Source organism: Colletotrichum acutatum (genome assembly GCF_030867785.1).
Source record: "Colletotrichum acutatum strain CBS 112980 chromosome Unknown BDZ83scaffold_107, whole genome shotgun sequence".
NCBI lineage: Eukaryota > Fungi > Ascomycota > Sordariomycetes > Glomerellales > Glomerellaceae > Colletotrichum > Colletotrichum acutatum.
This window is the reverse complement of record NW_026849101.1, coordinates 114,795-128,625: the sequence shown is the minus strand read 5'-3', so window position 1 is coordinate 128,625 and position 13,831 is coordinate 114,795. Positions and strand designations below refer to the sequence as shown.

General features: G+C 54.4%; 7 protein-coding genes across 7 annotated transcripts; 4 read left to right on the top strand and 3 right to left on the bottom strand.

Annotated features, from left to right (window-relative positions):
- Positions 1 to 74: 74 nt before the first annotated feature.
- Positions 75 to 2,544, top strand: BDZ83DRAFT_755736 (RINT-1 family protein; the record flags this gene model as incomplete). Its single annotated transcript, XM_060514661.1, has 3 exons — positions 75 to 1,974; positions 2,025 to 2,074; positions 2,125 to 2,544. The coding sequence occupies 3 exons, from the start codon at positions 75 to 77 to the stop codon at positions 2,542 to 2,544; spliced, it is 2,370 nt and encodes a 789-aa protein (XP_060360936.1).
- A 253-nt stretch (positions 2,545 to 2,797) lies between these two features.
- Positions 2,798 to 3,941, bottom strand: BDZ83DRAFT_755735 (carrier protein YMC1; the record flags this gene model as incomplete). Its single annotated transcript, XM_060514660.1, has 2 exons — positions 2,798 to 3,600; positions 3,839 to 3,941. 2 exons carry the CDS (start codon positions 3,939 to 3,941, stop codon positions 2,798 to 2,800), a joined length of 906 nt encoding a protein of 301 aa, XP_060360935.1.
- Positions 3,942 to 4,861: 920 nt separating this feature from the next.
- On the top strand, positions 4,862 to 5,874 carry BDZ83DRAFT_755734 (prefoldin subunit; the record flags this gene model as incomplete). The annotated part of the gene is made up of 6 exons (XM_060514659.1): positions 4,862 to 4,896; positions 4,965 to 5,090; positions 5,246 to 5,357; positions 5,414 to 5,512; positions 5,576 to 5,701; positions 5,758 to 5,874. 6 exons carry the CDS (start codon positions 4,862 to 4,864, stop codon positions 5,872 to 5,874), a joined length of 615 nt encoding a protein of 204 aa, XP_060360934.1.
- Positions 5,875 to 7,002: 1,128 nt separating this feature from the next.
- Positions 7,003 to 8,243, top strand: BDZ83DRAFT_586560 (CRAL/TRIO domain-containing protein; the record flags this gene model as incomplete). The annotated part of the gene is made up of 4 exons (XM_060505963.1): positions 7,003 to 7,179; positions 7,265 to 7,314; positions 7,377 to 7,500; positions 7,566 to 8,243. The coding sequence occupies 4 exons, from the start codon at positions 7,003 to 7,005 to the stop codon at positions 8,241 to 8,243; spliced, it is 1,029 nt and encodes a 342-aa protein (XP_060360933.1).
- A 231-nt stretch (positions 8,244 to 8,474) lies between these two features.
- Positions 8,475 to 9,664, bottom strand: BDZ83DRAFT_28185 (uncharacterized protein). The gene is made up of 2 exons (XM_060502138.1): positions 9,372 to 9,664; positions 8,475 to 9,200 (listed from the first exon to the last, which is right to left on the bottom strand). The coding sequence occupies exons 1-2, from the start codon at positions 9,543 to 9,545 to the stop codon at positions 8,706 to 8,708; spliced, it is 669 nt and encodes a 222-aa protein (XP_060360932.1). The 5' UTR covers positions 9,546 to 9,664; the 3' UTR covers positions 8,475 to 8,705.
- A 1,528-nt stretch (positions 9,665 to 11,192) lies between these two features.
- On the top strand, positions 11,193 to 12,061 carry BDZ83DRAFT_28159 (uncharacterized protein). Its single transcript, XM_060502136.1, has one exon. The coding sequence runs from the start codon at positions 11,323 to 11,325 to the stop codon at positions 11,773 to 11,775; it is 453 nt and encodes a 150-aa protein (XP_060360931.1). The 5' UTR covers positions 11,193 to 11,322; the 3' UTR covers positions 11,776 to 12,061.
- A 335-nt stretch (positions 12,062 to 12,396) lies between these two features.
- On the bottom strand, positions 12,397 to 13,032 carry BDZ83DRAFT_586630 (uncharacterized protein; the record flags this gene model as incomplete). Its single annotated transcript, XM_060505966.1, has 4 exons — positions 12,397 to 12,512; positions 12,569 to 12,611; positions 12,663 to 12,730; positions 12,846 to 13,032. 4 exons carry the CDS (start codon positions 13,030 to 13,032, stop codon positions 12,397 to 12,399), a joined length of 414 nt encoding a protein of 137 aa, XP_060360930.1.
- Positions 13,033 to 13,831: the final 799 nt, after the last annotated feature.

The following is a 13,831-nucleotide window of genomic DNA, read 5'->3' as shown; positions in this document are numbered from 1 at the left end:
ACCACAGTCGCAAAGTGAAGGCTCGAGAATAACAATTGGTGCGCAAAAACAGCTGCACCAAAGACTGGCCCGACATGAGCACGACGTTTGGAGACCGCACTCAGGCGGGCGCTCTAGATATCCGCGTCGAAGATTTCCTTGACGACAAGCTCCAATCCACCACCGATCTCGAGAACCTCGACTCCCTCATCGCCAATGTAGAGGTCCAGCGCAGCCAGCTCCAGACCCAGCTCGACAATGCCATCAAACAGCTCGACGAAGCTCGCCAGACAGCCGGCGACCGCCAGTCTTCCCTCGCACAGCGTATCCAAGACTTCCAGGAGCTCCAGCACAGCATCGATGTCCGAGTCAAGATTGCGGCCGCATCCGACGCCCCAAACCAGGCCATCGCGAGGCTGCAACAACCCATGAAGAAGCTGCAGACGATCGAACTTGCACAGAAATACCTGACGCTGCTACAAGATGTCGAAAATCTGCGGACCGAAGCTCGCTCGCACCTCCCCGACAGCCCAAAGGCCGCTCTAGAACCGTACTCGAAGCTCAAGCAACTGTCGAGGCGCCTGGAAGAGCTTTCAGGGCCGGCTGATGATGCGGCGGTACACCTCGTCAACCACGTGCGGAGCGTTGCCGATGCGCTATGGGGTGAGATGAAGAAGACAATGTCGAGCGAGCTGGAGACTGTTCTCAGCAAGAGGTCGTGGCCCATGGTGGAACCTAGCTCTGAGATGGACGACGAGTGGCTCGTCTGCTTTGAAAAATTGTTGGACCTCCAGATTCCCGAGGTCATTCTGAGCAATTCCACCGTCAGCTTGCTCTCGTTCGACGTTATGTCGCGAATCTTCATCTCGGAATTCCGATTCCACTTCCTCAGCGACAAGCCAACGAGCAAACCCGATGCTGTTGGATCACACTGCTTCCCTTGGTTCTTGGCAACGATTGAAAAATGGGAAGACTTCTTTAGAGACAACCTGGGTTACATACTGGCTGCCAAGTTCCGCGATACCTCCGCAGGTACCAGTCTAGTGTACGTTGATCCGGTCTGTGCTTTTATCACCAGCATGCTCCCCGTCATGAAAGAGAAGGTCCAGAATGTGGTTACAGAAACGGCCAAGAAGCCCGCCTTCTTGAGCAGCTTCATGGGCCACTTGATGACATTTGACGAGAGTATTCGGACGAAGTTCAACTACGACGGCGGTGATCCAGACCAAGGTTGGCCTGGCCTGGCTACTGAGGTCTTGGAGCAGTGGTTCGAGCCTTGGTTCCAGGCAGAGAAGGAGTTTGCTCTCGAGCGCTTTCAAGCTATCATGGATAGCCCTGATGCACGAAATATCGACTATGATTATGCCGTCACGAGCAAGACAAAGCCGACTTTCGGCGCAGTGCGCGTCACTGATTTATTGAGGTCCATCACAGCCCAATACGAGAGAGTGCGCGCTTTCAAGCATAAGATTCGGTTCTTGATTGGAATTCAACTCGATATTCTCGACGAGTTCCATGACCGCCTGCGTGGCTCTCTTGAGGCCTATCAAGCTCTCACATCGACTGTCGGCAGGACTTTGCACGGTGTTACGAAAGAACAGCTTGCGGCTCTCGAGGGCACTGGTAGTTTCGAGTCTTTGTGTAAGGTTTACGGCAGTGCAGATCATGTTGTCAACACGCTCAAGGACTGGGGCAACGAGGAATTTTTCGTCACATTATGGGATCAATTGCAGGGTCGGGCGACCAAGGAAGGCGAGACGTCGAGGATGTCGGGCGAGATGAGTTACGAAGAGGTCAAGGACCGCACCTCTGCTGCCGTCGGCTCCGAAGCGAATGACGGTGTCCTCTTTGATGAGACTATCGCTGCGTACAGCCTCAGACGCAAGACAGCGCAGGAGTTTTTGGTCAACGCACTTGCCGACTCTCATTACAAGGCCTTCAGAGCATATGCAACACGGACGCACTGGACCACAATTAGTGACAGTGGTTCCGAGAGTGAGTCGTCTGCCCAAAACATAACGTGCTGGGAACTAACCCTTTTGTAGTTGATCCGTCGCAACTCGCTGTTACACCAGAGCTCGACGAGCCCTTGAGAGTAGGTCTTTCCGCAGCCCAACTTTTGACGTCCTCCCTAACCTTGACCAGATCCTCAAGCGCAATTTGGACTTCCTACTCAAAGCTATTGGCACGGCCGCGTTCCGACGCACATGGCGCTCCGCACTGGACAAACTCCAAGATCTACTTTGGGGCGAGGTGTTGATGAGGCAGAGCTTCACTGCATTTGGTGCCGCCCAGTTCACGCGCGACGTCAACGCCATCTTTTCTCTTGTGGAGAGGTATATCCAGAACGGCGTAGGGTCATTGGGTAGTCTGTTTGACGCCCTGAAATTGCTCAACCTCCCGAACGAGCCCCAAGAGGGCACTCTGTCGCTCAAGGATGCTACAGATCGGGTGTTTACCGATAACATGGAGGCCAAGAAGCTGTTGGAAGAACTGGACATTGACACACTCACTCCCGCGAATGCTAGACATATTTTGCAGCGCAGGGTGGAAAACAAGGAATAGACTGGATATTCGTTGCGACAGGCTCAGATCTACCTACACAGACGAAAATGATGCTAGGCACTGATATATTACAGATGCCATTCTGTAGCAAGCCGTTAGGATAGATACTAGACATTCCATGACCCTGAACGATTCTATTTTACCAAAACCCCAGCGTGTGCATATTTTAGTAAATGAATCTCAAGATGAATGGTCCCCTCTCACGCATTCCGTCTCCCATCTTCTTTTCCTTTTGAGTGAGAATGGAAATTACTCAGCTAATGGCACGCATGGTCAACTCGACCGTAGCAAACGTGCCAGCACTGACAGGCATAGCCCTCAACAGCGTCGGCACAATACCCCTCCAGAACCCGCGCAGTCCTTCGCCGCGGTACGTCTGCGCGAAGCAGTCCCGCATCGACTTGTACCGCTGCTCCTTTCCGAAGCCGTCCGTCTGCATCTTGCTCTTGATCACGTCAAAGGGATAGCTGCTCAGCCACAGCGCCTCACCGGCGAGACCGCCGTAGAAAGCAATCTTGTAGGGCGCGATATCCTTGCGGTCCATGTTGTTGCGCCGCGCGTCGGCGTTCATCATCCACTCGAACGCCAGGAACCACACGCCGTAGGCCTGCGCCTCACGAAGGATCGTGACGGCCTCGCCGCGATAGAGGCCATTGTTGAGCAGCCCGCCGTGGGAGGCGAGTTTGCGGACGCAGTCTAGGGGGCCGGAGTAGAGACGTGCGGCGCCGTGGGGTTGGGTTTGCAGCCTGATGCGGACGTGCTCGATGGGGCCCGAAATGACCGAGTTTGCGACACCGGCGAAGGCGCCGGACGCGTAGTACTGGGCGTAGGATAAGGGCCCAGTGGAGCCGTTGCGGGACTCGAAGAAGCGGCGGGCTTGGTGGAAGCCTGCGAACTGGATGGAGACGCAGGCGCCGATGCCGAGGAGAGGGGTGAGGGTTCCCTTGTAGAAGGCGAGGGCACCTTCGTTTTTGTAGATTTGGGTTGCGGCGTTGAGGGCCGTTGTCGGGGTTGTTGAGGTTTGAAGGCGGACTTTTACGATGTCGAAGGGTTGGCCTGCGGGGGGTTAGCTTTCTTTCTCACTTGATTTCATCATCCTGAAACTTTAATTGTTTCCAGAGCTTCATAAAAGTTCTATGAAGGCGAACCGAGTGAGAATGAGGTGGTGGATGCTTGAGGTCGCCGTTATGTGAGGTTCGGCTGTGATTCCGAAGTCGGCTCCAAAAAGGCATCTCAAGCTCACCTCATCGCCAACCCTCTCCCTCTCATTGTTCTGCGCAATTGAACAACGTACCGAGCAAGACCTGGGCAACACCGCCCGCGGCGCCAGAAAAGAGGTCCTTGGCAGTCTGCAGGGCACCGCCCACGACTTCGGGCTCAACCGCCGCGTCCGCCATCGTGTCTAGCCTTTTCGTTTGTTCGGTTTGTTTGCCGAGCTTCACTCTCTATCACTTTGCCCCGCCACCGTTGATCGGTGCGCGCGCCCTCAGAAAAGGTCCGTTGGGGAAATCCCGTTTCTCAAAAAGAGAGATTCTCACAACTCGCGAGTGTGAGATCTGAGAATCTTAGGGACACGAGGGCGTACCGGGAACAATTGGTCTCGGGGAAAGCGTAGGAGGTGAAGTTCGTCGGTGAGAATTGAAAGGGAAATCGGCGACCACTTGTCCCGGTTTAAGCTCAATGAGATTATTTATCAAGAAGCCACCCCCCAGACACAGATAAGGCAAGCTGTCTGTGGGGACATGCAGGGCGGTCATGGCGTGCTGCTGCTAAGCCGTTTATGGCGGCGGTGAGGCTTCACCTTGATGAGTAAGCTGGTTAAGCGCGGCAGCGTGGTTATGAGGTCGGCGAGGCCTTCCCTAGTTTCCTCATCTTTTAAAGCCTAAGCTTTTTATGAGTTCATATCAAGATGTAGACTGGGTCTTGAATTCTCCAGTATGCTGCAAACTGTTTCGAAGTGACCTCCTGCCACAAGCTAGGGTTGAGTGCAAGTAGCCGAAGCCTCTACTGGTATCAAAGTCTCACCATGTGTATACAACCAATCAAGATTATTGTATTCGTCTTCATCTGTCACCTGTTTCCAAAGTTCGAGACGCCATTATAATGAATGCCAGACTGATGATTGCTATAATGGTCAGCGGTGACAGCTGCGTGACCCAAGGTCGAGGTAGTGGGAGCTACCCCACCAAGCATGTACCTTGACCCCTCACCTCGGTGAACAGGCCACCGTAGATTGGGCGGTACCGTCACTGCAGCTCCCCCTCCACACCGTTATGAAAAATCGCGAGTTCCTACCAACATCAGCTCAATTTTCACAATGTCGGCAGCGGGAAAGAAGCCGGAGACGGCTGTGTATGTATCCTCGACCTCGTTCGTTGCCGCGCACAAAGCTGACCATAATTTTTCAACCACACGCACAGCAAGGACGCCACGCCCAGCAACCCTCGAGGCATCCCCAAGGCGCCGTTCGTCGACAAGGTCGAGGACTACGTCACAACCCGCGAAGATGTCGAACCGACGATGCGCAACTTCCAGGAGATGATTTCGTGAGTCGCCCATGCGCCCGCTCGCCCGCCCGCCGGGTGGGCTGGTCATGCCACACCAGAACTTCAACCCGACGCATCGAACGAGGCTACCGGGAATGGCAAGGCCAGGCTAGGCACATGGGGAACAGCTGGTAACACATCATTCTTCTGCGCAGGAAATACCAGTTCATGGAGCTGAATCTTCAGAAGAGGATGGCTGGACTGAACGACAAGATCCCCGATATCCAGAAGACGCTCGACTCTGTCCGGTTTCTGAAGCTCAGACAGGTAACCAGCCGCTCACGGATGCATTTCTTGACAGGAGGCGCTGACATAAGAGATAGGACGACGATGAACCGATCGAGACGACATTCGAGCTGAACGATACGCTCTACTCCAAAGCAAAGATCCCGCCCACCGAAGAGGTGTACATTTGGCTAGGCGTATGACAATGACTGCTCCGCACTTGACGATGCCATGGGTTTGAAAGTCTGACTGTACAACAGGCAAATGTTATGTTGTCGTATCCCGTCGACGAAGCCGAGACTCTACTCGAGTCCAAGCTATCAACGGCAAAAACGAGCTTATCAAACTGCGAGGAGGACCTGGATTTCCTAAGAGAGCAGATCACGGTAACATTTGGCACCCAGACGAGACGGGCTCGATCGCGCATACTAATCATTCACAGACTATGGAAGTCGCCATCGCGAGAGTATACAACTGGGAGGTGGTTCAAAAGCGGAAAGACAAGGAAGAAGGAAAGGATATCAAGAAGGAAAAGGACGAGGACAAGGCTGGCAGTTGAAAAAGCGAAAAGCTCGATACCAAACAAAAATACAACTCGATGTTGTTCTGCCACTCCTTGCACAACCGCAATTTGACGGCACAGCATAAACCAACAGCTCTGGTTTTTCCACAACACGACCCGGGTCGTTGGGCCGTTGGTTCAAGTAATAGCCCTGTAGGCTTACGAATCCCGACCAGGGTCACGTATCCGTAGATGATTTAATTTCGAGGTCGTGGCTGAAGGCTTTCAATTATCGATACCCCTTTATGGCATTGTAACGATCACGAAAGCGAACTTGGAGGTTTTCGTTAGTGCTGTGCCAGATCGCTGGCTACCAGTACAGCGTCACAACATAGCTATGCACGTATGATGTTTAATCCCTGGTGGCCAACCTGTCAGAAATCCGTCCGAGGGTAGCTAAACTTAGTAAGGAAAGTTTTAGCCATTTGGATCAGCCGCCATCTCGATACCACCGGCGCTGGTCCGGTGCAGCTGACCGTGACCGAATCATGACAACCGAGAACAACGCCCGCAAGCTAAGATCTGAGACGATGTTGGGCATGAGGTGGCAGACTGCACCAATCTACAGCGGCTCTGGGTGCTCGTGGGTGGAAATCCAGATCGTTACGTAAGGCCGGGCTGTGGTAGAAGGACATACGTACTTCGTAAATTAATAAGATGCGGGTGCCGTGGCAGGCGTGGCACAGTGGGTGCGTATCCGTAGCTGCGTAAGTGCGGTGTAGACGGCCGGCTAGGTTCGACGGGAGAGCCCAATTCGTGAGGGGCAGCCAGGGGCAACAGCGGTGCGGGACCGGTCGCTATGACGATTTTTGGCATTCTGCCAGCAGGTTCACTTTAATTCGACTTCCCAAGCCTCCCCTACTTTCCCGCTAGAGATCTTCCTTTCCCTTACCTTTCCCCACAACCAGCTCTTCTCTCCTAAACACCTACAATCCTGGTTGGCAACTTTCTTCAGGACAAATAACTTGTTGCCGTTGTCCTATTGTCTCCGAATCCCATCACCTCTCCTCCACCCCGCTTCTTTCCTCTCTCTTTTCCTTTTTTGGAGGGCTCTGCAAAATCCCTCTAGCTACACCGATCTTCTTTCCTCGTCAACGCGAAGACCCCTAGAACAAAACCCCCACCATGTCGCAGCAAGAACTCGATCCCAAGTACGACCAGTACGACTACCCGACCGTCGCCCAGACGGCGGCCAACGGTCACCCTGGCCACCTCACCCCCGAGCAGAAGGCTCAGGTCGCCCAGCTGCGCCTGATGCTTGAGTCGGATGGCTACGACAAGCGCCTCGACACCCTGACTCTGGTATTCACTCCCATCCTGTGGCAGACAGGCAGCGATAGAGATGCCCGCGAATTTCTTATCCAGAGTACTAACAGCTGAATGATAGCTGCGCTTCCTCCGCGCCCGCAAGTTCGATGTCAACCTCGCCAAGCAGATGTAAGCGGTGTCTTGTCTTCCACATCAGATCGTGCAACAGATAGCTAACGGATCTGCTTTAGGTTCGTCGACTTCGAGACCTGGCGGAAAACAACCAAGCTTGACAACACCGTGCCGACCTGGGAATACCCCGAGAAGGAGGAGGTGTTCAAGTTCTACCCCCAGTACTACCACAAGACCGACAAGGTACGCGGCCTGGAGCAAGTGACAACCTGCCCAGAAGAATCACCCACTAACGCACTACTTCACAGGATGGCCGCCCCGTCTACGTTGAGCAGCTCGGTGGCATCGACCTGAACGCCATGTACAAGATCACTACCGCCGAGCGCATGTTGACCAACCTGGCCGTCGAGTACGAGAAGTGCGCCGACCCCCGTTTCCCCGCCTGCTCCCGCAAATCCAACCACCTCGTCGAGACGTGCTGCACCATCATGGACCTCAAGGGCGTCACCATCACTCGCGTCCCCCAGGTCTACAGCTACGTCAAGCAGGCCTCCGTCGTCTCCCAGAACTACTACCCTGAGCGTCTCGGCAAGCTCTACATGATCAACGCTCCCTGGGGCTTCTCCACCGTCTGGTCCGTCGTCAAGGGCTGGCTCGACCCCGTCACCGTCTCCAAGATCAACATCCTCGGCTCCGGCTACCAGAAGGAGCTTCTGAACCAGATCCCTGCCGAGAACCTGCCCAAGTCTCTTGGTGGCAAGTGCGAGTGCCAGGGTGGCTGCCAGCTCAGCGACGCCGGCCCGTGGCACGAGGCCGAGTGGACCAAGGAGCCCTGGTGGCAGAAGCCCGAGGCCAAGGCCGCGGCCGCTGCCGGCGGCGACGTCATTGAGAACAAGGGCGGTGAGACCGTTTCTGCTCCCGCTGCCGGCGCTGCCGCTCCTGCGGCTGCTGCTACTGCTGACGCCAAGGCTCCTGCTGCGGCATAAGCGCTGCCTTTTTTAGGAAATCTGCGTGCATTGGAATTGAGGTTGTGATTTGAGAGTGGCGCTGCCGGATGAGCAGTTAGAGAGAAGGCGTTGACAAATGTGGTGTTGTGTCTCGAGGTGAAGAAAGACACTGGGATGGGTGGAAGACGGGGGTGGCTACCTAAAAACAAGAGCATCTTTTCTTAGAACCGCTCATACACGTGTTGATCCTGGCAACCTTTGCTATTTCACATTATACATACTTTCATTTTGATCAATGGACCCCCTTGGATGGCATGCTCGCAAAAAAAAGGAGACCATCAGCCTTTTGCTTTCCAGACTTTATTAGACTGCAATCCAGCACAAAGTACTAAACACTGCCCATGGGTAATCAGCTGCCTCGCAGAATGCCCTTTGTTGTGGTATAAGCTCCCAACGCCTTAAAACTCCCATGAGGTTAAAGTCTCACACCGCAAAATGCCCTCATGACCGTTCTGTCACAGTATACTCCCCCGCAACCCTCGCCCTCTCCATCTTGGCAACAGTAGCAGGCATCGTCTTCTTCAACCTCCCCAACCCGCCCACCGCGCCGCCAAAAGCCTCTTTCACCTCGCCCCTCCTCTCCATCGCCTCAAGCGGGAGCACCTCGGCCTCCATCTCCCTCGCCTCGTCCTCTTTCAACTTTTTAGCAGCCTCGAAAGCGGCCTCGTCCGCGGCGGCGGCGGCTTTGAACTCGTTTGTCGTCGCGGTCGCGATGGCGCCGGGGACGGATTTTTTGAGGGCGGCGATCTCGTTGAGGAGGTCTTCTTCTTCGCGCGCGAGGTCTTCGACGCGCTGGCGGAGGCGGGCGTCCCAGGGTTCGTAGGCTTCTTCTGGTTCGTCGGAGGGGCCTGTGTTTGAGAGGAATGTTGCGGGGTCGGTGTCCATGCCGTTTATGGAGAGGTTTGGGGCTGCGTAGGTGAATGTTTTGTCGATGTACTGTATTGTGGGAGATGATGTTAGCGTGGATCTTGGGGGGCGTGAGTTATTCGCTTTCTTCTGTCTCGATGAAGAAGAGAACACCAAAACAGAGATTCAACAGGCCGTGACCGCGAGAGAGCGAAGGTCTGCGGCAAGGTAAGGGTTAAGACGGGTTCGTGGTAGTCTGACCTCGTTGACTAGACGCTCAATAGGCGCCCGCAGCTCGTCCTCTTGCGCATTGCTGCCCTCGATGTGCGGAAACGCATTGTCGAGCTGTTCCTGCGCGGCGCGCCGGACGTTGGTGAGAAGGTACGCGAGGTCGTCGCGGGATTGCAGCTCGATTTTCCTGTGGGCGTCCTCCATGGCTCTGTTTTGTTTCCTTGTTTCCGTTTTTTTTCCCCCCTTCTCTCTTCCTGGTCTTTATTTTTTCTTTCCCTCTCTCTTTCTCACTAACACGTCGAGCGATATCCTAGAGGGTTTAGATAGGGCGATTTGTGTTGAAGGTTCTTGAATACCCCTTTTGGAGGGGGAATTCCTCGAGTTCGATTTGTCTCGCGACGTTTTGGCGCGTCGTGGGTAGTGGGGGTTTAAGTTGTGGTGGGATGTGTATGTCTCGGTGTGGGTGTTTACTTGCGCCTGGTTTGCTTGACAACAGTACGGTCGCAGTTCGACCTCACCCCGGTCAGTCGTCCCCCCATCGGTGCGCGTCGAGCCCGTCGTCCGATCTGATCTGTGCTTTCCCACCTCGTAAGGTAGTTGGTCTTATCAGAGGCTAGTGCATTTCTATCTTATCGCCTTATCGACATGTGACGCTCTCCAGACTCCAGAACCAAAGGTACCTTGAGGCTTGACCTAACTGAATCGATCCCAATGCAACGCCAGCGAGCCAGCCCCGAGAACTGCCGAGATCGGACAGTCACTCCGAAGAGGCCCAGCGAATGGCTCGGTGTGGAACACAGACCAGGAGAACCTGTTCCGTTCACCTTTGAGAGGGAATGATGGGCGGTGGCACTGTGCGGGACAAGCATCACCAGAAAAGAAAGCCCCCCCCCCCCCCGATTTTTAGTTTTACCTACATGGTACCGCTTTGCCTTCATGCATTGCATGAATGCTGCAAGGGGAGAAAAGAGAGTATGGTATGGGATCATCCGCCAAGGTCACGAGGTGCAGCGGTCCCACGGTTCGGATCTTGTTCAAAGGGATGGGCGAGAAGGTGATCGACGTCAATAGTCAATATATGAGAGACATGAAGAATGACGACCGGTTCGGTGTCGGATGGTGTAGGTGTGTTTCCGGCACCAGCCGGACCACCATGTTCAAAATAGCATCACAAACTTTCCCTGCCCATACACATTCATCCAACAACTCATGCTTCCCGGCCGAACCGGATATCCTATGTCGTGCTCCGTACAAGATTGTTGCTTAGGTAGGTAGCACAATGCAGGCAAAATGGCTCAAACTCTTTTTTTTTTTTTGTTCGACCTTGAACGGCGGAAGGTACTCTCAAACTTGGCATTTCTTGCTGGATGTCCGTTCCCCCTCCGTCCGTCTGGGACGATGCATCTCGGCGCTATGACTGCGAAACTGGGACGGACCTGCATGGGGGAGGGAACAAGAGGATAGACGAATTTACCGCACCATCGAATCAAAATCAAGGGGAAGGGCATTCAAGGACTTTCAAGACTGCCGTTTCTTATCCATACAGATCCGTACGCTTACATTCGCACCATGAGGGAATTGCGGGGCGAGGGTTTACGGGATGGTTCAGCTGGTTGATGCAGCTGGGGTAAACGCTGTTTTGTGTCACCTATCAAGGTGAGAAATAAACCGGCACGGTGCGGCACACACCTCAGTGCTCAGCGGGGGGAAGAAACCGGAACGTCTTTCCCAGACCTTTCTTACCTTGCTGTTCTTCTTCCCAGAGCGTGTATTGTTGCCGTACTCATATGTCTCCATCGACCTGGGAATTCGCCGCAAACCAACGAGCACGGGAAAGCCAAAGGATAATGATGAATGCCATCGCACTTACTCCGTACACCACCCATATTCCCATGTCACAAACGTGGGGTTCCCCTTCCCAAGACGGGCAAAGCCCAAGGCGAAAGCGGAGCTTGCTTTGCTTGGAAGGGGTTTAGGTGCCATGGCGTTGTTGGTCCTTCGGGTGTGTGCGGTGAAGGTACAGTACAGTAGCGCCGGGCCTGCGGTAGCCTGCGGTATTGGCGGTCCTCCGCGGTCTGGAGCCAACTGGACCCTCTTTCTCAGAACGCCATCTGGGACGGAATGGCGTCCAAACAGGCCACACCGACGACAGTGCGCCGGGAGGAGGGGGGCTAACGGTGACCAGAGACCAGAGGTTTCGAGTCAGAAGTTGAAGGAGGTCCGTTTCAGCGATTTTCGAAGATCAACATGGTACTGTTTGCACTCATTCAATGATTGTGACTGTTGGGCTCTCAGTAAGGCATGTACTCGCCCAGTGGCTGCGAGACAGGTGGTTGGTTATCAGCCGGTCTGCCCAATTACTCCGATGGTACCCGTGGACCCTGACGTGGTACCTGGCGGGCTTGCACTACCTTGGCTGCCCGAACTCTCGTAGAAAGCGAGAAACAGGATTATGCTTGATAGGCTTAAATGTACGCCGTAAATCAGGACATTGTGTGGATCACGGTGGCGGACGGCTTTTGACTTGAATAGTGTCCTTGTGACGCTATTGAACTATGGAACTGGTGGGAAATCAATGAAAAGGGAAACCCGCGGTAATGGCGGCATAGTACACGATCGAGGAGGGTATGTGCTTGCAATCCCGTGGAACGCCCCAATCCAAAAGAAAAGCAGACGGCAACAAACAGATAAGAAATGTACTTTGAGTCAATGAAACCCGTCTCGCCAAAACAATCCCAACTCCCCCGATGATTCCCAAAGGCCGGTGTCACTAATAGCTCCTCGATGTCGAGATGAAGGAAATGCGACTTGTACTGTGTTTCCACTTGGTGTACTCCCATGCACGTTCGTATCCGGATCGAACATGGGCCCATTTGCCGTGGCGGTTCGTTCGTAAAGCAGTCTGATAAAATGATGTAAAAGAGTCGGAGGGGGTACAGGTCGTGGCCAGACGCCGTGATGTGGAAAGAAAATGTGTCTCGTGAGAATCGTCGGTCTAAGCGCTCAGGACGTAGATGTTCATGTGTAGCGTCATGGCCGTCTCTGTGGGGCGCCGTTATTGGGGAAACATGTTGTTGATCTCCTCGTCGCTGAGGACAATCTCGTGTACGGGCTCCCGTCGGTTCTCGAGCGGGGTGTAGTCGCAATCGACATACGACGGCAGGAAGATCTCTGGACAAAGTGGTCAGCAAGTGACGGGAGTACAGGCCGGGGCAACCTTTGCTCACCTGGGTTCCACGCAAAGCCCTGGCTCGAGGAGAGGTAGGTGATCTGGATGACATATTAGCATGCGTTCTCTGAGGGGGGCGAGAGTGGTCTTACAAGGCGGGGAGTTCCGTTTGGTTCGCCGATGTTGATAACGGTGCTTTCCTGCTTCGACAAGGCGGAGCCTGTCCATGATGTGAGCAAAGGTCCCAAGTTGACATGTACGAGTCCGAGACAGGCATGTCGGGCAAGGCTGCAGGTCCGGGCTGTGTAGCTTCAGAGCAAAGTGGGATGACTTACTGAGAAGGCTGGGACGACGTTCATGGACCATCTTTCGCTTCTGAATGGAAGTCGGGGAAGACGTTTGAGGCGAACTGGAGTATGTAGACGAGGAAGAGCTAGCAGCACCCCGGACCTGGGGTGACTGGTGGTGGTGATATGTGTTGGCCGACGACGGGGTCATCGGGATTGCAATCGACGACGACATGATGTATGTAGTTTCGGAGGGGAACAGCGGGAAGACCCAAGCAAGATGAGACGATAACGTTCAAGAGTGATTGAAAGCAGTCAGAGAGATCGAAGGGAAGCACGAGAGAACGCACACCGGAAGGCAGGTCATGTATGGTAGAGAAGCAGTGCAGCGTCAAAGTGAAGCAGATGTTGAAGGAGTCAGAAGTGGGATTAGAGGTACAGAATGGAGAGAAGGAGTGCCTGTGACTGTACAGTGCTAGGTCGGCTTCCTGGACGAAGGCCCAACGAGGCACCCGGCCGGTGAACACATCATCCCATGGGGGGGGTTTGATAAGAGATAGGTGCCGGAGTAGCAGGCCGTGCTAAGGACCGACGGTGACACTCACCGACGACTCTAACAGTGGAATTGCGGGAGAGACCCTCACATCATCATGGCAGGGATTCTGTGCCGTCTCCACAGTACATGGGGGTAGGCGGCCCCACACCAAAGCCAATCGGAGGTCGCCGCTGCCTCCAGTCTGGGTAACGTGCTGCAGGCACTTCGCCTTGCTCCAGGTCCTCTGCTGAGCCAATCAATCAGCCAAAGAGTGTCCAGTGGGGGCCTGCCTAGTATCCCGTCAACACGTGACTATGAAGCTTCGACCAGATTCCTGACTAAGCTGGGCTGGGCTGAGAGGCTGCATGCGTATCCGATTGACGCCTACAGGCAAGCTCGAGCACAGCAAGCACTACCACCACCCAGCTTGAAATCAACAACCTTGCCATCGTCAACGACACCGCCCATCCCCCGCGAACTCACATCCTCTACGAACTTC